General features: G+C 44.0%; 3 protein-coding genes across 7 annotated transcripts; 2 read left to right on the top strand and 1 right to left on the bottom strand.

Moving 5' to 3' along the window:
- Window positions 1-22: 22 nt before the first annotated feature.
- LOC100833389 (RWD domain-containing protein 1) lies at window positions 23-9,713 on the top strand. 4 transcript variants are annotated; one of them, XM_003569162.4, is made up of 11 exons: window positions 26-176; window positions 309-374; window positions 488-555; window positions 714-747; window positions 868-937; window positions 1,075-1,132; window positions 8,028-8,156; window positions 8,538-8,629; window positions 8,806-8,890; window positions 9,063-9,135; window positions 9,216-9,713. In XM_003569162.4, exons 1-11 carry the CDS (start codon window positions 170-172, stop codon window positions 9,275-9,277), a joined length of 744 nt encoding a protein of 247 aa, XP_003569210.1. In that variant the 5' UTR covers window positions 26-169; the 3' UTR covers window positions 9,278-9,713. The 4 variants fall into 4 exon arrangements, with proteins under 4 accessions (XP_024315812.1, XP_003569210.1, XP_010231920.1 ...); XM_024460044.1 differs by lacking the exon at window positions 8,028-8,156 and having other exon boundaries at window positions 23-176; XM_010233618.1 differs by lacking the exon at window positions 26-176 and having other exon boundaries at window positions 302-374.
- A 728-nt stretch (window positions 9,714-10,441) lies between these two features.
- On the bottom strand, window positions 10,442-17,684 carry LOC100833076 (NADP-specific glutamate dehydrogenase). Of its 2 annotated transcripts, XM_003569161.3 has the most exons (15): window positions 16,734-17,682; window positions 15,858-15,984; window positions 15,573-15,774; window positions 14,947-15,033; window positions 14,812-14,871; window positions 14,603-14,689; window positions 13,969-14,040; window positions 13,149-13,204; window positions 12,982-13,067; window positions 12,297-12,387; window positions 12,064-12,221; window positions 11,893-11,984; window positions 11,152-11,232; window positions 10,989-11,062; window positions 10,442-10,902 (listed from the first exon to the last, which is right to left on the bottom strand). In XM_003569161.3, exons 1-15 carry the CDS (start codon window positions 17,311-17,313, stop codon window positions 10,827-10,829), a joined length of 1,929 nt encoding a protein of 642 aa, XP_003569209.1. In that variant the 5' UTR covers window positions 17,314-17,682; the 3' UTR covers window positions 10,442-10,826. The 2 variants fall into 2 exon arrangements, 1 of the variants encoding a protein (XP_003569209.1); XR_730799.3 differs by lacking the exon at window positions 10,442-10,902 and having other exon boundaries at window positions 10,983-11,062; window positions 11,898-11,984; window positions 16,734-17,684.
- Window positions 17,685-20,259: 2,575 nt separating this feature from the next.
- LOC100832770 (serine carboxypeptidase-like 18) lies at window positions 20,260-24,422 on the top strand. Its single transcript, XM_003569160.3, has 11 exons — window positions 20,260-20,603; window positions 20,717-20,856; window positions 20,989-21,065; window positions 21,158-21,383; window positions 22,544-22,581; window positions 22,669-22,770; window positions 22,880-22,963; window positions 23,064-23,225; window positions 23,333-23,643; window positions 23,741-23,786; window positions 23,880-24,422. The coding sequence occupies exons 1-11, from the start codon at window positions 20,452-20,454 to the stop codon at window positions 23,961-23,963; spliced, it is 1,422 nt and encodes a 473-aa protein (XP_003569208.1). The 5' UTR covers window positions 20,260-20,451; the 3' UTR covers window positions 23,964-24,422.
- The last annotated feature ends 47 nt before the right edge of the window (window positions 24,423-24,469 follow it).

Genomic DNA, 24,469 nt, shown 5'->3' with positions numbered 1-24,469 from the left:
CATAGCCGCGAAAAAGCCCGTCCCACTCCTCCGGCGACGCACGCAGCCGTGTGACCGTGTCCTTCCTTCCGCCCGCTGCCGCCGCCGCGCCGCCGTCTCTCCAGTAGGATAATTCGGATCCTCCACGAGTAGAGCGGCGGAGTAAGAAGCAACAAAGACATCATCAGCCATGGCAGGTATGGCGAACCAAAACCCTATCCTTCCTGCCTCCTCCTCCCGCCGACTTCCTTTCCCCTTCCGTTGTGGTACTCACTTGGTTTGTTTGCATCTCTGCGCTTGTGGTGCTGTCGCGCTGGGTGGTATGGAAGATTACGAGCAGGAGCAGGAGATGGAGATGGAGGCCTTGCAGGCCATCCTCATGGACGACATCAAGGGTTCTTCTCTTCCTTCCTTCTTTCCCTAATTTATGTTCTTCTTCCATTTCTCTAGCTCGTGTTTGCTGTTCATTGGCAAATCTGACCACCGTTCTATACGGAATTTGATGCAGAGATCGACCCCAGCGAGAGCGGGATCGACACCACTTCCCGCTGCTTCGAGATCCTGCTATCCCCTCAGGTACTTGCAGAGGAATCAATCTGTTATCTACATCGTCATAGCCTTGAACGTCGTGTCGTGTGTTTATGCTTCTTGAAATTGCGGTGCTAGTTATGCCTACAAATGTATTTGCATTTCTTTTGACGAGATATTATTTCACTCTACTTTGTATTCACTAGGATGATGATTTTGACGAGGCGGCTCATGTTCCAGGTAAACAGATCTGTAGAGAATTATATTATTTTTCGAGAAACAAACATGCTTGCACATATTCTGAGATGCTGTGTTCAAGTCAGATTTCATGTAACCATGTTATCTGGCCCTGATTTGCAGTTCAAATGGCGCTGATTTTTGCACACACTGAGAAGTACCCAGATGAGCCTCCACTTGTGAATGTCAAAAGGTTGTCTTATTTAACTTGATGCTCTTGCAAGGCTTGAACCAAATTATTGTGTTTATGGATACTCATGCTTTTGGTGCAAGATGCATGCTTATTGTATTTCTAAAGCTTACCATCCAATTGTTAACAAAACCATGCAGTGTGCGGGGTATTAAACCAGAAGACCTTACATCCTTGAAAGAAAAGCTTGACCAAGAGGTATGTAAGTACTTTGTTTTGGATCCAAACAAAATTGAATCGTTGAAGTGTGGTAACAATTGAAGAGGAATATCTTTGGAGTTAAATAAAAGCAATCAAATACGCATAGGCAGTAATTTTTTATTTCTTCAAGTGAAAAACTGGGAGTTCTGCCCAATGACTAAGAGTAGAAGTTAAAATGCAAGGATCAAGGTTTTAATGGAAATAACCACCAGAAAAACTATTCTTATGCATCCACTCCCAACAACAAAGCCATAGTTGTTGGCAAACTTGCACCAACACGGCAATCTCTTGTCTAGTTAACCACAATGACAACACCCACAGCGGACTGGTTGACCCACAACAATAGCACTGAAGAGTGAAGACTGATAGATTGCCTAGGAACATATAGGTGTAGATCTAGGTCGGGGAGACTCTTCTCTGTGATTCAAGTACGGCATGGATACAGGGATCGAGAGAGAGAGAGAGAGAGAGAGAGAGGAGGTGTACCTTCTCCTTGGCTGGACGAAGGCGCCATGGACGACATGACGGCGCGAGCGACGGCGGCGGCGGAGCTTCCCGTTACTGCTGCACCGACCTAGATCGGTAGGGTTTTTGGTGGGGTGTACGGCGCCGCAACGAACCTCGTGTTGCGTGCTGCCGGCCCCCACCTCTTTATATAGCGCAGTGTAACAGGGGCCCACCAACCATATTAGGATGGGCGCCCCTGATCAGGGCGCATTAGATCTAAGGGCCCGATGGGCCGTTGGGCCCACGCGGGTGGAGATGAGATCATCCTAACATTCTCCCCCTTGATCTCAACATTTACTTTTAACTGTATACTTTTTACTTTACTCGTTTCACTACCGATTAGTACGTAGAGCATGTTTCATCATCTCAACTCAATTGCCGATAGAATTAGACAGCTACAACATACCTCTCCGTGTTGAAACAAATTCTGTTTCTTTTCGGGCCATTCTTGATCCAGGAATCATAGGTTTTCCGTTAAACCCAAGCCGGCTATGAACACATTGGGTGGTAAGCCTTTCGTAAGCGGATCCGCAAGCATATCTTTTGTCCTTACATGCTCGAGACTTATAGTGTGATCCTGGATTTTATCTTTCACAACATATTACTTTATCTCAATTGGTTTGGTAGCATTACTCGACTTGTTGTTGTGAGTATAGAATACTGCGGGCTGGTTGTCGCAGTACATCTTTAGTGGTTTGTCGATACAATCCACCACTTTCAAGTCGGGTATAAATTTCTTTAACCATATTGCCTGCCCCATGGCCTCATAACATGCTATAAATTCTGCATACATCGTGGATGATGCAACTATTGACTGTTTGGAGCTTCTCCACGAAACAGACCCGCCTGCGAGAGTGAATACGTATCCTGACGTGGATTTTCTATCATCTTTGTCTCCCGCAAAATCTGCATCTGAATACCCTTTTATTTATAGGAAATCAGATCTTTTGTATGTTAGCAAGAGGTCTTTTGTGCCTTGCGCATAACGCAATGCTTTCTTTACCATTTTCCAGTGCTTTATGCCTGGATTTTCTTGATATCTACCGAGTACCCTGGTGATAAAAGCTAAGTCAGGGCGAGTGCACACTTGTGCATACTGTAGGCTTCCAACAACCGAAGCATATGGAACCGCTTTCATTTGATCGATCTCGTATTGGCTTTTGGGACATTGAAATTTCCCAAAACTGTCGCCCTTGACTATAGGAGCAGGTGTGGCATTGCTCACATGCATATTGTATTTCTTTAGAATCTTTTCTAAATATGCCTTTTGCGATAGTCCTAGAACCCCATATTTCCTATCTCGGTGAATTTCTATGCCCAAAACATATGATGCCTCACCAAGATCTTTCATATCAAAATTTGAGGACAAGATCTTTGTCTCTAGTAGTAGACTGACATCACTGCTAGCAAGTAAGATATCATCCACATACAAAATTAGGAAAATGTATTTCCCACTTTTAAACTTTGCATAAACACAGTTGTCCTCAACATTCTCTTTAAACCCGAATTTCTTAATAGTCTCATTGAATTTTAGATACCACTGTCTAGAGGCTTGCTTTAATCCATAAATGGATTTCCTTAGGCGGCATCCCATGTTTTCCTTGCCTTCCATGATAAAACCCTTGGCTTGTTTCATGTAGACCTTTTCTTCTAAATCCCCGTTTAGAAATGCCGTCTTTACATCCATCTAATGTAGCTCTAAATCAAAGTGCGCCACTAGTGCCATTATTATTCTGAAGGAATCCTTGCATGAGATTGGTGAAAATGTCTCATTGTAATCTATTCCTTCTCTTTGTGTAAATCCTTTTGCCACGAATCATGCTTTGTATTTTTCTATATTCCTGTAGAGTCATATTTGGTTTGTAGACCCATTTACAACCTACCGTTTTGGCTCCTTTAGGAATTTCCTCTAAGTCCCAGACTTCGTTGGAACTCATCGATTTCATCTCATCTTCCATGGCCTCCAGCCACTTCGATGAGTGAGAACTACTCATGGCTTCTTCATATGAAGTGGGATCATTCTCCATATGAACTCTTTCTGTATTATAAACGAATCTTTAGGAATGGCTGACTTTTTAACTCTTTGAGATCTTCTATGGGCCTCAATTTCTGGCACGTTCTGTGTTTCTTCATGTGGCACATCTTCTGGAGGTGGCTGCTGCAGTTCCCTTTCATGTGCAACAATGGGTTGAGTCGGCTCCTGACGGACAGTTCCGGACCTTCACTCATTGTTGCCATGTGTGGAGGAGCACCAGGTGTTGGCACCACAATCTCAGGGATTGTTGGTGTGGCGACAACATGTAGTGAAAAGAATGGCTCCTGAGTCATTGGATTAGGTGCATGCACCCTCTTCTCCTTAAGATCAACTTTTCGAGCTACCGTGCTCCCCCTCATCATTTCGTCCTCTAAGAAGACGGGTGTCTTATTTCTACAAACTTTGTGTATCTGTAGAAACGAAAACCTTTTGATCTTTCAGGACAACCAATGAAATGGCAACTTACTGTCTTGGTATCCAATTTTGCAATATTTGGGTTAAACACTTTGACCTCAGTAGGGCTCCCCCACACCCGCAGGTGTTGTAGAGAAGTCACTCTACCTGTCCACAGCTCGTACGGTGTTTTGGGCACCGACTTGCTTGGTACTTTATTGAGAATGTGAATGGCGGTTTTTAATGCCTCCATCCACAATCCCAATGGTAATGTGGAATAACTCATCATACTGCGCACCATATCCATAAGGGTACGGTTACGCCTTTCAGCTACTCCATTTTGCTGAGGCTCGCCCGGCATTGAATACTAGGCAACTATTCCAGTCTCCTGTAGGAACCTTGCAAAAGGTCCAGGGACTTGGCCATATGGGGTGTGACGACCGTAGTACTCCCCCCACGGTCAGATCTTACTATCTTTATTCTTTTATCATGCTGATTTTCAACTTCAGCCTTGAATATTTTAAATTTATCCAACGCTTCCGACCTTTCTTTTATTGGATAAATGTAACCATAACGGGAGTAGTCGTCTATGAACGTTATGAACGAATCATAACCATCCACACTTTTCACAGGAAATGGTCCACAAATGTCCGTGTGAATAATTTCTAGTGTGCTGGTGCTTCGTGTTGCACCCTTTTTTATTTGCTTTACATACTTTCCTTTAACGCAATCTATGCATTGCTCTATGTCTAAGAATTCTAATGGAGGAAGAATTTCGGTTTTAACAAGTCTTTCTATTCTCCCCTTTGAAATATGACCTAAACGACAGTGCCATAATTTCGATGATTCATTAGTCCTCTTTCTTTTCTTTTGTGCTTTCTCTGACGCGGCAACATGTTCATTCACATTACACACAGAATATACTTTTTCACGTATGGATAATAAATAAAGCCCATTGTGAAGGAAGGCAACACCCACACAATCATTATTAAACCTTATGGCACACTTGCCATGTCCAAAATGACATTCATAATCAACTTTGTCCAAACGTGAAACACTAATCAAGTTTCTGTGTAATGAAGGAACATAAAAAACATCTCTAAGCAGAATCGTGTATCCATCGGCAAGCTCCAAGGAGATGTCGCCGACAGCTTCAACATCCGCTTGGACTTCATTTGCAACTTCAGTGCATCTTTCGTTTCTTTGCGTAGTACGCGTCGAAAGGAATCCCTGTAAAGATATATGCTACCCAGCTGCTAAAGCAACTAGTGACAGAAAAGTACACAGGAGGAGGACATGGCATAAGAGAGCATATCCTCAGGATGAGCAACATGGCATCTAAGCTGAAACCCATGGATGCTGATCTAGAGATCAAGCCTGCAATGCTTGTTCATCTGGTTATGGCTTCACTGCCAAAAGAGTGTGACACCTTTGCTGTCAACTACAACATGCAGCCAGAGCGGTGGGACATTGAAAAGACAATAGCCATGTGTGTGCAAGAAGAGGACAGAATTAAATCTTCATATGGTGGTTCCCTGAACTATGTGAAGGATAACAAGAAAAAGAACTTCAATCAAGGCAATCAAAGTTCCCCTTCAAAGCCACATGGTAAAGCTCGCTTGCAACATCAGCATCAGCAAAAGTCTTTTCCAGTGGACAAAGATACATGCCTCCACTGCAAGAAGACCGGGCATTACAAGAAAGATTGCCCGACATGGCTGAAGTCAATAATGGCAAAGAATGGTAGTTTATACCATTCTTGTTATCCTTCACATAGTTCAGGGAACCACCATATGAAGATTTAATTCTGTCCTCTTCTTGCACACACATGGCTATTGTCTTTTCAATGTCCCACCGCTCTGGCTGCATGTTGTAGTTGACAGCAAAGGTGTCACACTCTTTTGGCAGTGAAGCCATAACCAGATGAACAAGCATTGCAGGCTTGATCTCTAGATCAGCATCCATGGGTTTCAGCTTAGATGCCATGTTGCTCATCCTGAGGATATGCTCTCTTATGCCATGTCCTCCTCCTGTGTACTTTTTTGTCACCAGTTGCTTTAGCAGCTAGGTAGCATATATCTTTAGCCAGTGAACTGGCTCTTTATCTTTTCAAGATGCTCCCCTACGGAAGCACACTCTGCAATAGCGTGCTCAATTGTGTTCTTTATGAAAGCCCCATGCACTTTTTGTTGGCGGTGAGCCACTTTTTGATATCGAGGGTGTATGACATCTCCAATGGAGCATACTCCCTCTTCTTTTTCTCCCAAGCAGCAGCATCATCTTTATTATCCCTGACTGGGCTCTGTCGGCTTTGGTGGCTGTGGAGTGTCTACCACCCAGTCCACCTCAGCACAGACGAAAGCCAGGTCAACTTTCTTTCTCCACTCAGTGTAGTTGTCACCTCTGAGGGTTGGCACGTCCTTGATGCATCCCATCAAGTAGTACCCTCCTGAAACCACAATGACCTGAGAAGATAACAACAATTGCATGCATTAATCCAACGTAGGTCAAAATTAATTCATACAACTGTTTGTGCAATTTAATCTATATCACCATTGGGCAGAAAATAGAATTAAATGCACACATTAACCATTAATCATGATCATGCTATTAATGACGTTGGTCAAGAAAAATAATAGGATCAGAATTATCATAAAACACCTTTAATCATGTTTTTTTATATTTAAACAACACTTTAAACTATTTGCAGCGGAAAAAATTCATAACCTTATACTTTTCAGAAGCATTATTTTGCACTTTTTACTATTTCCTAAAACAAACATCTCGTTGGTTCAGTTTGAATAGGAGAAAATTTAGACCGAAATGTGCAAAATCTGAATATAAACAGTAAATAGATGCTCTTGTGAATAAATAAAAACCTTCTGAGCCCAAAACCGCGCCTGGCCCACGGCCTGCCACGCGTGCGCTGTTCTTTTCTGGCCCGAGGCCCATCCTAAACTTCCGCGCATGCCTGGCCTGCGGCCTACCTCGGCCCGCGCAGCCCACCACGCGTGCAGCCCCGGCGGCTGTTCTTTCCCCCAACCTCCTCTGTTTCTTTCACCGGAGAGCTCACCGGCGTGACTGGCGTGGCGTCGTCCCCGGCCTCTTGCCGGCGCGCGAACGCACCCGGCGGTGCGCGCGTCGCCGTCAAGCGACCGGTGGCGGCGCCCTTTTCCCGGCGAGGAGGACGCGCGACGGCGACCGGCGGCGGCCGCAGGCGCCACCTCGGGTTAGTCTGTTAGGGTTAGGGTTTCCATCCTTTTGTTTTCTTTTGCTTTCTCCTTCTTTCTCTTTCTACCTGATGGATCCACAAACCTACACTAGCTCTGATACCATTGATAGATTGCCTAGGAACATATAGGTGTATATCTAGGCCGGGGAGACTCTTCTCTGTGATTCAAGTGCAGCATGGGGAGAGAGAGAGAGAGAGAGGTGTACCTTCTCCTTGGCTGGACGAAGGCACCGTGGACGACATGACGGCGCGAGCGACGGCGGCGGCGGAGCTTCCCGTTACTGCTGCGCCGACCTAGATTGGTAGGGTTTTCGGTGGGGTGTACGGCGCAGTGACGAACCTCGTGTTGCATGCTGCCGGCCCCCACCTCTTTATATATCGCAGTGTAACAGGGGCCCGCCAACCATATTGGGTTGGGCGCCCCCGATCGGGGCGCGTTAGATCTAAGGGCCCAATGGGCCGTTGGGCCCACGCGGGTGGAGATGAGATCATCCTAACAAAGACAACACCCAGATCCACGGAAAACTAGTTTATTACTACCTCTAAGTCATAATCGAGGTCAAATATATTTAGTTTTGATCATCAATATAGAGGAAAATACCGACACCCAGATCCATGGTATTTTGACTGTGCGACCTTAGGAACATATTATTGTGTGTGAGGTATACTGATCACCAGTACTTGATATATCATCTCATGTTGTGTTCAACCTTCCAATCATTTAGGCAAATGAGAATCTTGGCATGGCTATGGTATATACTCTTCTTGACTCGGCTAAAGAATGGTTAACTGAGAAATATGGTCAAAATGCTGTAGATGAGGAACCTGAGGAAACTGATGAACCAGCAGAGGAGGTATTCTTGGTTTTTTGTATGTTCTTTCCTACTGGATATGTATGAATTATTTCAACTATTGCTGCATATTTGTAACCATCCAGGATCAGTGGACAGATGGTGCAATGAAGCTGTGCCTTGATATATAGTGTTCGTCAATGCAGTGGCACAAACTCATTTCTCCCAATTAAGAGCACGCATATATTAAAAGAAATTACTGTCACTGGCATCTGTTGGCTGCATCTTTGAGGGTTTTTTGTGCTTGCCCCGCTGAGCCGATTACATGAGCATATCTAAGTGTTGCATGTGGCGTATCTTTGAATCATGGATGTATGAATTTACTGTTATGTTCCCCTTTACCATGTATATTCTTTATAAATGAAACATTTACTTACATGTTAGGTCATTATACCCCATGGTGAAGCTGTGACTAAGGAGAGTTTTACCGCCTGGAGAGAGCGTTTTGAAGCTGAATTGGCGCTACAACGTGCTAAGTAAGCATTCATTTTTTATTCATTTTTGTACAATTGCCCTGGTCTCGATCTCATGGAAATGGGGTTCTTCTTCACGCACGATCTCTTTCCTTTTAACAGCATTTGTTCCTGACTTTCAAAGTGCCAAAATATATGCTTATAGATATCTTCCGAATTTCCATTATATGCATATGCAGGCTTATGCCAGAGTCATCTCTTACAGCCCCAAAGGAAAAGAAACTCACCGGGAGACAGTATTTTGAAAGTGGAAGGCATATGATGGTACTTTATCCTACCTATAAGATGTTTTCTCTTGCCTGTGTTTTACCTTATTGCAACATACTTGGGCATATGCCTATCTACTACTACAGTGCTATTCCATTTTTGTTTCTTCACTTATTTGATGTTCTTGTACCGATATATATATTTTACCTCTCGTGAATTGTCCTTTCAGAAAGGATCGAGTACACTTGCAGAAGAAGACGAGGAAGAGGAGGAGGAGGACATTGAACTTGATGATTTTGAAGGTAAATTTCCTAGAATTTTTTTTTCGAGTCCGAATGGTAACATCTACCTTATGAAACCCGGTGTCCTAATGTTTGTACAGACGACGAGGAGGACATGCTCGAGCATTTTTTAGCAGAACAGACAGGGAAGTCATCAGCTTAGGCTTCAAGATCATAAGACAGGACATGCTGCACAAAATCTATTGTAGTGAAAACCCAACGTGGTTTATATGTTGTAGGTATAGCCCACTATTTTTGTGTGCCAATCATCATTTGGTCGCCTTTTGGCAAATACCTTGAAGAGGCTATCCAAGGCAAGGTAGCAGTGGGCTCTTACCCTGATCAAAGTTGAGGTGTCGAATTTCAAACTGCATCTGCATAATGTGCTTCGTCGTGTAATTTCTGGTGTTTTTTGTCAGGGTCATATATCCTTTGTGCACCTCTTTGTAATTTACTGTCGTCGGGGTTATATCCTTTGGGCAGCTCTTGCCGGCTGTATGGATCCTTTTTTTTTTCTTTGAAAGGTGTATGGATCCTATTCTGTAAACATGCCTACCCACTTGATACCTTAACCCTAGTTAACGCTGTTACTTTTCTTAGGTTCCTGTCTGATAAAAATAGTTTAATTTTATCGGCGTCACATAAATTCTGCCAGTCTGCTGGTGTTCACGCTTTCATTTAGGCTTAGTTTGTGGTGGCCGAACTGTATGCTTTGCTTGACTTTATAATGTACTGTGAAAAAATTAGACACAAGCAGGAAGATTGGTAAATAAAAATAAAATACTTCCTGCATTTCACGAGGTTGTTTCATTACGACGAAGATTTACCACAAATTACATCATTAATATGTAACATATATGATACAAAATCATGATTATTAGAAAGAACTTTTAAGATGGATCTATTGATATAAATTTTATATATGTAGAAACACATATTAATAGAGTTATCATTGATGAAAGCCTTGTCTTAACGAAACAAAATACATCAACCTTTGAAATGGAAGGAGTAGATACAAGTAACAATAGCCAGAAAGGTGGGTCTAATCGAGTTTGTCACGGAATCCAGCCGTTAATCCACTCTGATACCATATAGATCAGTAGGTTGCTGACCTATGTAACTTACATTATGACCTGTTGTGAAAAATAGACACGAAAATAGAAAAATGGCTTACCCAAACAATAAATAGGTACAAGGACAAACAGGTGGGTCTAATCAAGTTTGTCACGGAATCGAGCCGTTCATCCACTCTGATACCATACAGATCAGTAGGTTGCTCACCTATGTAACTTGCATTCTGACCTGGCGCGAAAAATAGACACGAAAATAGAAAAATGGCTTACCCAAACCATTAAATAAGGACAAACAGGATTACGAGAATTCACTGCAATACCAAACACAGCCTCACTACAACATTACTTCCGGTCTAACAAAAGTCTATGAGTATGAAATAATTTCTTCTATTTCCTTCTTCAATTGGCCTTGGTATATTCTACAATAATAAATAAATACACCGGTGATCTACAACAGAAGGCCCTGGTATATATTGTAAATGGTAGGGGGTAAGCTTTTACAAGGGCAAGAAACAAACTGATCTGTGAAGCTACGTATAATATATATGTTTCTTCACGTCAAATGGCCACAGTTTCCAACAAGAGATCATGGCTGCCTCGAGTACCTAATTCTGCTTCTTGACAGAACCAAACGCTTAACTACACACAGCCTTGATCAGTCATGGCTTGTGCAATGTTAAGGAAGGCAGATATGTTTGCACCATGCACCAAAGACCTGGAGAGAGCTTCTGGAGTTATACAAGGTAGAAGCAAGATGCATAAGACATCCTCAGAAGTGCATCAGTACACAAGGAAACTAACTCTGGGTTCTCTTTCATGATTCCATAATCAAGAGCAGCTTTGAGGGACCTCTCATATGTCTGTTTTACCGCTTCCTGTTTAAAACAAAAGAAGAACTTTTGATGTCTCTCTATTGTGAAAAATGAAAGGGTGGCCACCAAAGGGCAGGAGCAGCAGGTCATACCTGTATTTTGTTCTCAAAATCCTCCAACGACCACTGCATTGAACTAAATTCAGGGCTCAGTTCAAGTTCTCCGACCGCTACCTGTTTGTTATCAAGAGAAAAAAAAATGAACAAGTTAGGGAATCGTGAAACAGCCTACTTTGGAGAAGATGTGTATAATGACCTCCGTCTGTTCAACTGGTTTATATTAAGTGTTACGAATTTAGGTGTTGGATACTCCGAGAACATAGCAGAAAGTAGACAACGGCGAGACAATGTTTGATGACGGAGTTCAGCCGAAGCCTACATCTCCAGGAGCCCTTGCTGGGGTGCTCCTCCCCGCATAATACAAGCATGTTGACAAACCGGCCGAGGACTCCGACCCTTACGTGTCTATGCCTACCAGTTTGTCTAGTCTAACATATAAAGATCACCCCTTGGTGGACTCCGACCCAACATATAAAGGTCACCCCGCGGTGCCTTTATATATTAGTAGGCCCAGGTTACAAGTGTAAGACTCCAACACCTAACCCTGGGCTATTGCCAAGTCCAATTGTAACCCTATACACATATTCGACACAAACTCAACATTAAGCATGTGTGAAGAAATCTAGGTGCCCAGTAAGAAAATACACTGGTATTTTGAAAGTGGTGCACTTAAAATAATTTCAACATGGAAAAGCAAGCTATACAATTCTTCAAGGATCAAACTGTTTCAGAACAATGGAAGGATTGGAAAGGAACATTCTATCGGTGAATTACCCCACCAGCAGCAGTTGCCTTTGCTGGAGCAACATGGACTTTTGCCTTCCTTAGGATATCAACTGCTTGAGCAGTGCATGGCATATTTGAACCTGCAGTTGGCAAAATAATCATCAATAGAAGATAAATACAGAGAAGGCAACCAAGAGGACACAATTCAAGACTACATACATTCTATAAGAACACGGCAACCAGAGCTAACTATTGCAAGAGCCTCCCCTTGGTCAATCTCATTTTGTGATGCACAAGGGAATGCAACATCACATTGCTCACCCCATGGCTTGGCATCATCAATGTACTTCGCACGTGGAAATGTTTTCAAGTATTCCCTGTTTGGGTAATTGGAACATGGTATCAAAATCTCAACATGTGCGAACAAAAATAAGGGAAAGGCAAGTACCCACTTGAGGCTCTTTTGCTGAGCCTTAATGTTCCTTAGAACTGAATATTTCACATAATCAAATCCATCTCCATCTAACAGATACCCTTTTGAGTCTGCAACAATTGAAGAAAGTTTGGGTTTCACTGGTTAGAATTGATATAGCCACTGACATGTACACCAATAAATATTTACTGGACACAGGGTTTCTTCCATTCAACCACTAATTTCGTAAGAGATAATTTCCTTAAACAAAACCAACGGAAACCTGTAAAGTCCTTTATGCTATTATTATAGGTAACCTAACAAGAAGCACATAAACCTATTGTAAGAACACAGAACGTGCCCGTTAAAGTTAGAATTAAAAGGCCTCTCGAAATCATAAATAAGCTACTCCCTCCGACCCATATTACTTGTCGAAATATTACATATATCTAGATGCCTTTTAAACATAGATACATCCATATTTGGGCAAATTTGAGACAAGTAATATGTGTCGGAGGGAGTAGGTTAAATGTGAAGTAGTAAGATGAATCATTGTGCTTACTGAGGATAAATGCATCATGGTCAAACTCAATTCATATTATGTGCCTCTACATGCAGACAGGCTTATTCTACAATAGAAGACATTTGATTATGCTCCTGCCACTAATGGTACTGCATGATATTTCCTGTTTAAATAACTACAATTAAGCTTTAAATCTGCATACCTGAGACTGTAAGAGGAATAGCTTCACATGACAGAAGCTTTTCCAAGACATGCATTGCTATCTTTCCGGAACCACTAATCACACATCTGGACAAACCATGCACATTAAGAAGCTGCCAAATGGATAACATATAACACTAAGAAACCAAATGGATCACTGTCAAAGACCTTAGTCCTTTGAGCTCCTTGTTCATATCAGCAAGTACAACACGTGCAAAAAATACCTGCATCAACAATTCTTTTCAGCAGCAAAATAGAGGTGTGCTTCGGTACACCCCTTCTCATAAATTAACGGTGGGGATTGGAATTTACCCATTTGAATTGGAAAGGTTAATATTGTCCACTAAGTACTTAAGCTATTTTTACAACCGATGCTCCATGATCATCGGGAGTTGTTGCACCAGAAATTTATCCTCGGTTTGACTCCTACGAACCCAGCTATTCTTATATGCTCGCTGGCAGGAGTTTGACTGGATTTAGAGATTTTTGTTCTTGAATTTGACAGGAGTTTGATTAATTAGCCTTTCCTTCATTCTTTGCTCTTCCGATTTACATGTTCATGTGTTAGCGGCTTGGAGGTTATATGTGCTGGCTGCAGGAACAATCTATGCAGCGGAACAGGCATATAGGCATCTTTGCAACACTGTACAGCTGCCACCGGCCAGCTGTAACAAGCATGAACAACAGCCTTCTTAGATTCCTTTTTCAGAAGATTAAGAATTCAAGATCACGACTGTGCTGATACGTAGTAGTCACTGGTAGTAGTTAGTTTAATCATGCATCAAATCTGAAACCATAATTGGCAAGGTACGTTAGTACCCTTTTCATAAGCGACTTGAAATCCGTAAAAGAATATAGAGAGGGTGCTTTGAAGCACTCCTCAGCAAAATAACTATCAGCACGATGTATTAATTTGCTAAAGAACTGTGGCACATTACAAGATACAGACTAGTGAGTGCTCCAAAGAGAAGTTAAAATACCACTTTACCAGCCCATATCCAGTAGCTTCTGTTCGGATACTAGAACCAGACCAGACCATTTTAGGCCCTGTAAAATTTCCCTGCATAAGAACAGCAGTGAAATCTACAGAAGAGCACAAAGATTGATTAACCAAAGAAGTGAAACTAGAAACCAGACCAATAGTCTTTAAGTAGACAAATGGGACTGGTGGAACTAAGAGATTAGTTCAGCTTCAAGACAGGTCTATCAAGTTGTCACTAACTATCAATGAACAACACTTTGTTTTCTTGCAGGAATTAAATGAATACAACTACTCCCTCCGTCCCATATTAAGTGACTCAAATTTGTCCAAATATGGATGTATCTATGCCTAAAAACGTCTAGATACATGTAATAGAAAGTCACTTAATATGGGACAGAGGGAGTATATTAGTACTTCACAAAACAAATTCTTGGTCAGACAACTATGAGAATATAGGATTATCCTTTAGAGGACTACAAAACTAAATACAAGTTTAACATATTCTCTTTCTAGTTAATAGTCCTTACTTCTCTTTATGGTTAACCTTTCTTACTGAATAATAACAATAAGAACCAGTGTACTGAAACGAAAGCAAACCTAGAGACATTATTCCAGGTAACATGTATGGTGTACGGTGTACCTGAAAATAACCAGAAAGGCGTCTGTACTGCCCAAAAAGGAAACCCATTTCCCTAGGACCAACACCAACATCTTCAGCGGGAAAATCCTACAGCACAAATCAAAGTATGAATATCTTGTCTAAATTAAATTTTGACTCCATTTAACTAATTTAGGAAAACAAAACTCCAGATCTGTAATGAAAGGAAGTAATCTCTGCTTGCAAAGTACCTGATCAGGTCCCAAATATCTATACAGCTCATCCATGAAACTTTGACAAAAACGCATTACCTGGCATGAAACATATTTATATTTACATGCAGTAAAATATTATTGCCCAGAGAAAATAAAATACAACACAAATACCTCACTTTCACTTTTACCCTTTGGATCAAAATCACTCCCTCCAGCAGCACCTCCAAGTTTATATAGCGACAGAGCATTCTTGAAAGTCTGCGCAAAGGGAATAGCTTAAATGCTATACTAAAGTCACATGTAGATATAGGTTTCTAATTCCGACATCAATTGAGAACATGCTCTTTCTTCAGAGGTCACTTTTCTCTCCAACGCAAACAAATGGATCCCAAAATAATCATACGGAACAGCAAAGATTCAGAATTTATATAACTTGGATCCATTTGCATACTATGAGACAATTATCTGCTTTTAGCAGATTTAGAGTAAGTGCAAGCAAACTTTCCACCCCTGCTCATCCATGCAAATCCCGAAGTATTTTTGGAAACAAGGAAGATTGCTCTCGGGCAAATCATGCCATTGGCTTTAGAATCCAGTGTGGAATAAGGAAAAGATTAGTTACGCTACAGTACGCATTGAAGTTCAAGCTATTCCATAGTTCATTACTTAGTTGTATTTCTGTGCAGTACATTGATCGTTGCGACAATTTAAGCAGGTACAAGAACAAAGACAGATTGTAGCAGCAAATTTGTTTACATGAAAATGCATTTGGATTAGCTTGCCAGATATGAAAATACCTGCTCAAAAGCTAGAAACTTTGCCACGCTTAAGTTCATGGAAGGGTGGAAACGAAGACCACCTCTGCATGGACCTAATGCCTGACTGAACTGCACACGGAAACCTCGATTTACATGTGCTTCGCCTCTGTCATCAAGCCATGGCACTCTGAAGATAAAGCATCTCTCAGGTTCTAATAAACGTTCCAATATTTGAACATATCTGAAAAAGGCATCATCAGGAAACATATTACACTTGAGGCTTAGGCATGTTGTTCTTCGGGAAGGGGAGAGAGCGAGAGTTACTGGGAGCTCTTCACCAAAACTGGTTCTATAGAATGAACCACCTCCTGGATAGACTGTATGAATTCAGCTTCATGAGGGTCCTTCTTTAAGACAGATTCAAGTATTGAAGCTGCTGTCTTTGACAAAGCTGAACCCGAAATACACAATTCAGATAAAACCTTGAAATTTGAAGATAAGTAATACTATTGTTAAGTAGCTTCAGTCTGATAGAAAATGGAGTGGATTGAAAAGCTTCTAACAACTAAGCATACATAATCACTAAGTGTTTGGCGGACTTCTTGTAGTTAGCCCTTCATCTTATAATCTGCTTCAGCCTATGTTCATTTTCTTGTACCAAAGCACAGGAATACTTCCAAGTTCCAATGGTGTACTGGTGGCACGGGATCAAAGTAACAAATATCATAACTAGAACTTAATACTGCACCTTAATACTCCCTCCGTCCCAAAATAACTGACGTGGATTTGTATCACGTCACTTATTTTAGGACGGAGGGAGTATAACATACTGTCTCCACCTAAAAATAAAAGGACAAATCGTAATCTCAGAAATCCAAAAATACAAGGACAATTGATCTTTGAGCTCCCATCATATGTCCCTTTGTCCTTGTTACTCGTTACCAAATTGATTCCTAATTGCACCTCTACTTAGCATTGCACTGTGGTTGGCGTAGTTCGAAATTTACTCAGGAATATAACTCGTAGACTTCAACGCCCTTGGGATAAATTTTTCTTGGTTCCCTCAATCCTCAAATTTTCCTTGTATATTTTTTAATGGATGTTTGCCTAAATATCTAGCCAGCAAACAACTCGTTAGCACACAAAGATCTACAAACAAACCCACAGCATAATTACAGGATCTCAGGGAACACCACCAACCTTTGACGTAGATCGGCATCGGCATCTCTATCTCAGGAGTTTGCACCTTCTCCTTGGACGCCGACTGCAGCCGGAGCGCCTCCTTATGCAGCAAGCTATTGTTGTGCTCCTCTAGCGCACTCATCTGCATGTTCCTGCTACCCTCGTTCCCGTAAGGGTTCCGGCGATGCTTCCGGCCGTACTCCTTGCAGACAGTGCAGAAGATTCTACTGGTGTTGTCATGGACGGCCACGTACGCCCACCTGTATGTGTCAGCCCACTCCTCCCGCCATTTCTTCACCACCTTCTTCTTCTTCTTTGTATGCCCCTGCAGCCTCAGCATCCCCTCGTGTTCCTCCCCCTGCGGCGGCGTCGGCTGCAGTTGGCCGTTCACCATGCCAGGCTGGGAGCACGAGATGAGGAAGCTCTTGTGGTCGTCAGCAGGGACGACGGGGTCGTGAGGGGAGGAGACGCCGACGAGTGCGCCGCCGGAGAAAGATGGATCTTCACACTGGTCGATCTCGAGGTCGATGTCCGTTAGGTGATGGTGCGGTCGCTGCGCCTGCCGCAGCAGGTTGATCTCGTCCATGGCCGAGTTCATGCGCACGCGCGTCGAGACATGCGGGCCAGCGGGCGAGGATGCGATTCGCCGCTCAAAGCAGCCAGCGCCGAGCAAATCTAGCTCTGATAGGAGCAGCCAAATTAAAGGGGGATTTGGCTTTAGGGTTTGGGGATTTGGTCGCCGTCGAGCCCGCGCTGCTTGGTCGAGGAATGCCAAATTAAAGGGGGATGTGAGGTCGAGGAATGCTTCGATCTGGCGCGCGGCGAGCGGGATTGGGAGGCGCTTCGGCGACGACCGTGGTCGTCGGCGAGGGCCAGGAGAAACTGCCGCGGTGGCCGCTGCTTGGTCGAGGGGCTAGCGTTTTCCGACAAGGCAGCGCGAGTGACAAACGCTGAGGACGAGGGGTAGTGGGCGAGGGAGCGGTCGAGCAAATCGCGGCCGTTTGCATTGCCTAGAACGGTCGAGAACGCGCGGAAGCCTATGCACGCCAACCGAAAGTCGTGGGCCGTCTAATTTGTCGTGCACGGCTGAGATAGTCAGACGGCAATGCAATTGTATCTTAAACAAATTAGCTACTCCAGGTGACTAGATAGCTACTCCAGGTGAGCAGTACTACGTGATTAGATATAACAACCACAATGATTTATTTTTTATGTACAGCGCTATTTTTTATTTTAATACCTTTGTGGAAAAAAATATACTCACTCCGTCCCATATCAAGTGACTCAAAAATTTGTCCAAAAATGGACGTTTCTATATACTAAAATACATCTAGATACATGTAATATTTCGGCACTTAATATGAAACTGAGGGAGTATTTTTTTTTTATTGGTTTTGAAAGTACATCTAGAAGATTAGAATCCCTGGTGGGTTTAATTTAGCAATGACAACGTGATCTACGGACTAACATGATTCGCTGAGTATTTATACATCAAATTAGTCCAAAAGAAAGGTTAAGAAGAATATATGGCCATGGAGCCGGCAAAAATATGAAAAAAAATATGATAAGAATTCAAGACTCGTTTCTAACTTTGTGCTTTGAGTCATAGGAGTGGCATACTTTCCGCCTAGGCATTTGGTTAGACTAAACCGACCGATTCGGTTCTTCGGTAAATTGAAAATTTTGGTTTTGAGAAGATGGTGACCAATCGGTTCCCTTAGGATCTACTAAGAGAAAATTCGGTTGACCAAAATTTGTTTCGATTGTCGGGTTTAACCGAACATAACGAAGAGGGGGAGGGGGGCAAGAGGATTGAGTAGAATGGAGGAGGGGTCTTCCCACCGACGATTTCTAGAAGAAGCATGGCAGTACACAATGGCGAGCTAGAGGCTAGGAGTCACCTAGGATTAGGAGGGTGCTACCTAGATCCCTCACTAGGGCAGTGCACAACCATGTCTTTGCCTCTGGAAACACACCACCGAATGGAAAACCTCATTGCCACCTTGAACTATTATTGTCCAAAAGCATTTAAGGAGAAAATGGATGGAAGGAGGGTGGCGACGATGGTTAGGGTTTGGCTCGATCTAAGTTACTCGATGCTTCGACCAATCAGCTATACACATTTATTTCTCTAAATCTCTGAATCCAACCGAATGTGGCAATCACGTTTACATATGCACTTGCAAACTAATATGTATATATGATGATCATTGTCGGTAACATTATCCATGACCAGCAATGAAGATTACTTGTCTAGTTGTAGAGTTACAGCGGAAGCGGTGAACGTACCTATTGCGATTAGCAATCATTGTATGCCATGGACAATGGACTGGTAAAAACAAAGTAGCAGTTGCCATTTTGGGTATGTTTGATTCATGCCAATTCATGCACTGCCAATTCTTGTCAATAATTGGCTAGCCAAAAAATTGGTTAGAGATTTCTTAGCCCCAAGTTGGCCAAAATTTTGTCAAAAGTTGTTAAGTGATCCACAATAGTAGAGTCGGCATACTCTCCACGTCATCTAGAGTTGACAACAAAATAACACATATAATATGATATGTTTTTAGACTTACTATAAATGATTTCTTAACATTACATGCGATTATGCACAATGATAAATAAGTTGACTCTTAGCTGACTCTTCGTCGATTATTTCCGTAAGAATGAGTTATCTTCTTTTTTAATTTTTTTCCTCCACGTCATCAAATTTCAAGTAAGAGTCGAATAAGAGTCGGCCTTTGCAGATGCTCGCAAGGATTATGAGGTAGGCGGACAAGCTTCCATGGAATACCAACATTTAGCAACAAAACAAATAAACACCAATTTTGCATTGGTTGGGCCCCAACCAAACAAGACCTCTCTTTTTTTGAAACATTTATATATATATATATATATATATATATATATATATATTATAACTAAACAAAGGGTGTTACAAGACTCTCATTGGGAGAGTAAACATAAGTGCTTCTTAGCACATCTTGGTTACAGACACAACAACAGACAATCCAAAGGCGGGAAAGACCATAGCCGGAGTCTGATGGCAAATCAGGTGAGGAATCTAGCACAACGCCACAACTGAGATCTTCAAAGTCCTCTAAAGTGCGAGTCAGCCGTAGAGCCAACGACTCTCCAAGCAATCGAGCGGGCAAATGCACATGATGTAAAGAGAAATTGAGTTGTAGATCTGTGAGGAGCAACACCGAGCTCAATTTTGTTCCTTCTCGTCCATCAGATCTATGAATCAATAACAATGGCTCTCTCACCTGTCATCGGTGAATCAACCCGAATGACTAGGAACGCCGCCTTCAGAATGTCCTCGAAAAAAAAGAATGTCCGTAACTACAGCCGAAAATGGCAGTAAAAACCAGGTGAAGTTTGCAACAAACCGATTGCGTTTCTTGCCGGAGCCACTGAATCGGCACTTCGGAGTTCGGATCGCGATTGAACACCACAGGAAGTTGGAAAGCGACCAGCTGCCTGCACGCACCGTTTCTTTACGCACTGTCCGTGATGCAAAATCAGAGCCGCGGACGTCTGTTTCCGCCTGCACCCTTTTTGTCCAGGACGTGAATCGTCCGTTCGGGAGCCATCTGGACACACGGCCGAACACGTGTGGGAAGAGCGAAGAGACTCCTCCACCGCTACACAAGGAGGGGAGGCAGCAGTGATCTGCTGTCCCAAATTAACTAAGCAAGCAGTTGACCACCACAAGGGCCGCGGGGTAGCTAGGAAGATGATTGCGCGGCGGCTGCTCTGCAGCAGCAGCTGCTGCTGCTTCTTCTTCCTGCTGTCCCTCGTCGCCGTCGCCCCGCGTGCCACCGATGCCAAGCTAGTGGCCAGCCTCCCCGGCTTCCCCGGCCGCCTCCCCTTCAGCCTCCACACTGGGTAGGTACATATATACACCTCCATGGACCCCATACTTGCATCTCGAATCAAGTTTACTTCTGCTGGATTGCTCCCTCTTCCTTAAATCGGCACACGAATGAATGAATCCTAAGGTACGTGGAGGTGGAGGAGGGCACGGAGCTCTTCTACTACTTCGTCGAGTCGGAGGCCCGCGGCGAGGAGGTCCCTTTCCTTCTCTGGCTCACCGGCGGCGACCGCTGCTCCGTCTTCAGCGGCCTCGCCTACGAGATCGGTACCTCCATTTGTTTGATTTATTTAACTGCCACGTGACCACGTCGTCCCTCCATGTGCGACATTATCTTACTTACTATATCATCATATAAAATACAATGCCGTGTACTGACTGATATATATGTATATGTAGGTCCCATCAGATTCGTCCTAGAGCCATACAATGGCAGCTTGCCGCGCCTCAAGCTAAATCCAAACTCATGGACAAAGGTTCATCTTCCTTCTAGCTAACTGTTCCCAGACAGCAGCAGCAAGCTGCCTGTAATTGTACATATGTGCTGATACAATTCGCGTACGTGCAGGTGGCACACATCCTGTTTGTAGATTCACCGGTTGGGGCTGGATTTTCCTTTTCCAGAAAACCCAAAGGCTACGAGGTTGGGGATGTATCGTCCTCCTTGCAGATCCGTGACTTCCTCATCAAGTGGTTCAGCGACAACCCCGAATACCTCGGAAATCCTTTCTACATCGGGGGAGACTCTTATGCTGGAAAGCTCGTACCGTTTATCGCACACATCATTTCACAAGGTATATATACGACGTTTTCTCCGGTACCTATTACTCCAGGAAGTCTAGATGGAGTATTAGAAGAGGGCATAATAGACTTTTCACATTAAAAGAGAAAAGAAAAAAGAAAATCAGATTTCTCCTTCGTAGTCCGTCCCGATCCGCCGCCTCCTCCGAAGCGCCGGCGCCGCCCTCTGCAGCGTGCCGCCGCCAATGTCCTCGCCCTCCTCCAGCGCGCCACCGCTGTCCTCGCCCTCCAGCCCACGCCGACGACCTCGGTGCCCTCCTCGCAGCGCGCTGCCGCTGCTCTCCGCCCAGTCCATGCCGCCCTCGTTGCAGCGTGCCGCCGCCGCCGCTCTCCACCCAACCACGATGGAGAAGTTCAGGGCGTCGTTCGGCGCCGTCCATCTCGGAGAGCTTCTTCAGGTTCTTGCTCTTAATTGCTCGCAAACAGCTAGCAAAACAGGAGGCAGGAGATGGCTTCTTCTTGCTGAGCTTTTTGGCCGACAGCAACAGGAGATGGCTCGGGTCCAGAAGCTGCAGTGATGCACCAGGTTCGGGCGTTCGGCCTTTCCCTCGCATTCGCCGGGCAGGCGCCCATCAGCGTGGCCGTCGGTGCCGCACGCGGGCAACTGCTCGCGCGGTGGCCGCGGCCTCGAACGCGCGGACGAGGGAAGGCCGCAGCACTAGATGCGGCGGCAGAGGGAGATCGGAAGGCGGCCTGCAGCGGCGGAGGGAGCTCTCGAGGCGGTCAGCGGCGGCGGAGGCCCCGCGGGAGGCAGTCAGCGGCGGCGGACGGGGAGAGAAGGGGAACGGGAAAAAGGAGAACTGAGGACGGTTTTACCCTTGTTCGGCAATACTCCATCCGGTTACTCCACACGTCTGAATTAGAGTAACAAGGAGTAGCAAACTCATCCGAACCATTAGATCAAAACAAATGAACGGCCCTAATTAATTTCAGGGTACACCAGAAGAGCTCATATATACCCCATATGCCCTGTTTGGCAAGTCAGTCTGCTGGTGTCTATCCGTATGCAAATCATGGCTCATGTATGGTCCCCTGCTCATGTAACCCACATATGACATATATGCAAGCAGTCGTATGATTGTTTCAATCCACTATGCTCTACTACTTGAACTCTTTCTCTCTATATATATTCATGATCAATGTCTCTCTTCAGGTAATGAAGCTGGAAGGAGTCCCCGCCTTAATCTTAAGGTACTATCAGTCTTTATGACTACTTTTTAGCGAAAACAGTTAGAAATCATCAGTCATTATTATGTATGTGTGTTTGTTGATTTTCAGGGCTATGTAGTCGGTAACCCATCGACCGGTGAAATCGTTGATATAAGCTCTAGAGTGCCATATGCTCATGGCGTTGGTATAATATCAGATCAGTTATATGAGGTAACCTGAACTCGATCGAGCATCTAGATCCTCCCAAATCCTTGTGTACAATCTATTTTATAGCAATTGAAGTGGCCGTTGATTAGTTCTTTCTTGAATATATATGTAGACGATATTGGAGCATTGCCATGGACTGGACTACATCATTCCTTCAAATGCACTTTGTGCCCGAGCACTGGATACTTTCAATCATGTAAGAACAAGAAGATGGAGAGGGAAAAAAACATCTTATACTACTAAAATTGATTTGGAATATATGGATGTGGATGTGAGCGTGTGTGCAATTGTTGCAGCTCATATCGGAAGTTCAGCAAGCCCATATTTTGTTGGACACCTGCGTTTATGCATCCGCTCACACTGTACCAACAGCTGATACCAGGACCGAGCACTCGGATGGTGCAGGTAGGAGGATCCTAGTGGGAAATCCGCCGGTTCGTCCTCCATTCGGTTGTATCGTGAGTACAGTCTCCAGTATCCTCCCCTGCACTACAATGCCAGCTCCAGGCTCCAGCTAGTTTTCGGTTGCCTTAACACAACTTGTGCAAATTATATCTTGTGGCAGACTTATGGGTATTACCTGTCGTATTTCTGGGCAAACGCGGCGGTGACACGGGAGGCTCTTGGGATCAAGGAGGGGAGCGTGGATGAGTGGGTCAGGTGCCACAACGGTGACCTGCCCTACTCCCTCGACCTCAGGAGCAACATCGAGTATCACCGGAACGTCACGGCCAACGGTGGACACCGTGCACTCGTGTACAGCGGCGACCACGACACGCTGGTGCCGCACCTCGGTACGCAGGCGTGGATCAGGTCGCTCGGTTTCCCTGTCGTCGACGAATGGAGGGCGTGGCATCTCCATGGCCAGTCTGCTGGGTATATTATCCCACCATCATTAGTTCATTACTAGTACCACTTCCTTGCCCAGCTGCATATGCTTAATGTGCTGATGGTTAATGCATATGTGTTGCAGATTCACCTTGACTTACTCCAACAACATGACATTTGCAACCATCAAGGTAATGCCTCCATTCTGAATTTACGTACGTGTACCTGTTGGATGCACGCTATGCTCGGTTTTTAATCAAGTTGGATTGTGTTAATTACTACAGGGTGGCGGGCACACGGCGCCAGAGTACGAGCCCGAGAGGTGCTTCGCCATGTTCAGCCGTTGGATACTCAATCAGCCACTCTAGCTACTACTTGATCGGAACGACCAAGTAGACAACGGACCAGGTAGAGTATTGGGGGCATTTGGGGATTCATGAGTTCATCTCCACTCCACTCTCCACTGTGATTGATGGGTTAGTGGGGTTTCAGCCACATTTAACAATACTACACGTTTATACTCCGTATATTTTAGTCATCATACTACACATCAGTTGGCCCCCATGACCCGGTAGCTTTCGTCACCCCCTCGGGAGAAAGTCCCCAGAAATTCCAGCTTGTAACCGAGTGACAAAGTGTAATTCTAGTTTGAGGCGAAAACGAAAATTTTGTCAGTCAACACAATTTTTATTTTAGTCGTCATGTGGAAAGCACTCTCCTTCCCAATTTAAAATGCGTTTACGCATTTCAAAATTCAACTTTAGTCATCAGTTTGATAAAATAATATGTGGGTTATGTTAATGTGCCATGGAAATTGTGTCCATCAACTATATTCAGATATTACCTCATCGTGGAATCTTGCTTTGTATAAGCA

Source organism: Brachypodium distachyon, chromosome 2 (assembly GCF_000005505.3).
Source record: "Brachypodium distachyon strain Bd21 chromosome 2, Brachypodium_distachyon_v3.0, whole genome shotgun sequence".
Taxonomy (NCBI): domain Eukaryota; kingdom Viridiplantae; phylum Streptophyta; class Magnoliopsida; order Poales; family Poaceae; genus Brachypodium; species Brachypodium distachyon.
Note: the sequence above shows the minus strand (reverse complement) of the source record. Positions and strands in the feature narration are given on the sequence as shown.

Bases quoted from the DNA above. Each gene is read 5' to 3' on its own strand.
- LOC100832770 (XM_003569160.3), top strand. From the start codon at position 20,452: ATGATTGCGCGGCGGCTGCTCTGCAGCAGCAGCTGCTGCTGCTTCTTC. The intron at 20,857-20,988 runs GTACCTCCATTT...ATGTATATGTAG, and splicing joins CGGCCTCGCCTACGAGATCG to GTCCCATCAGATTCGTCCTA. The intron at 22,771-22,879 runs GTAACCTGAACT...ATATATATGTAG, and splicing joins TATCAGATCAGTTATATGAG to ACGATATTGGAGCATTGCCA.
- LOC100833076 (XM_003569161.3), bottom strand. From the start codon at position 17,313: ATGAACTCGGCCATGGACGAGATCAACCTGCTGCGGCAGGCGCAGCGA. The intron at 14,690-14,811 runs GTACTTTGCAAG...TTTGTGCTGTAG, and splicing joins GATATTTGGGACCTGATCAG to GATTTTCCCGCTGAAGATGT. The intron at 10,903-10,988 runs GTTAGTTTCCTT...AGCTCTCTCCAG, and splicing joins ATCATGAAAGAGAACCCAGA to GTCTTTGGTGCATGGTGCAA.
- LOC100833389 (XM_003569162.4), top strand. The intron at 8,630-8,805 runs GTAAGCATTCAT...ATGCATATGCAG, and splicing joins TTGGCGCTACAACGTGCTAA to GCTTATGCCAGAGTCATCTC. The intron at 8,891-9,062 runs GTACTTTATCCT...TTGTCCTTTCAG, and splicing joins AAAGTGGAAGGCATATGATG to AAAGGATCGAGTACACTTGC.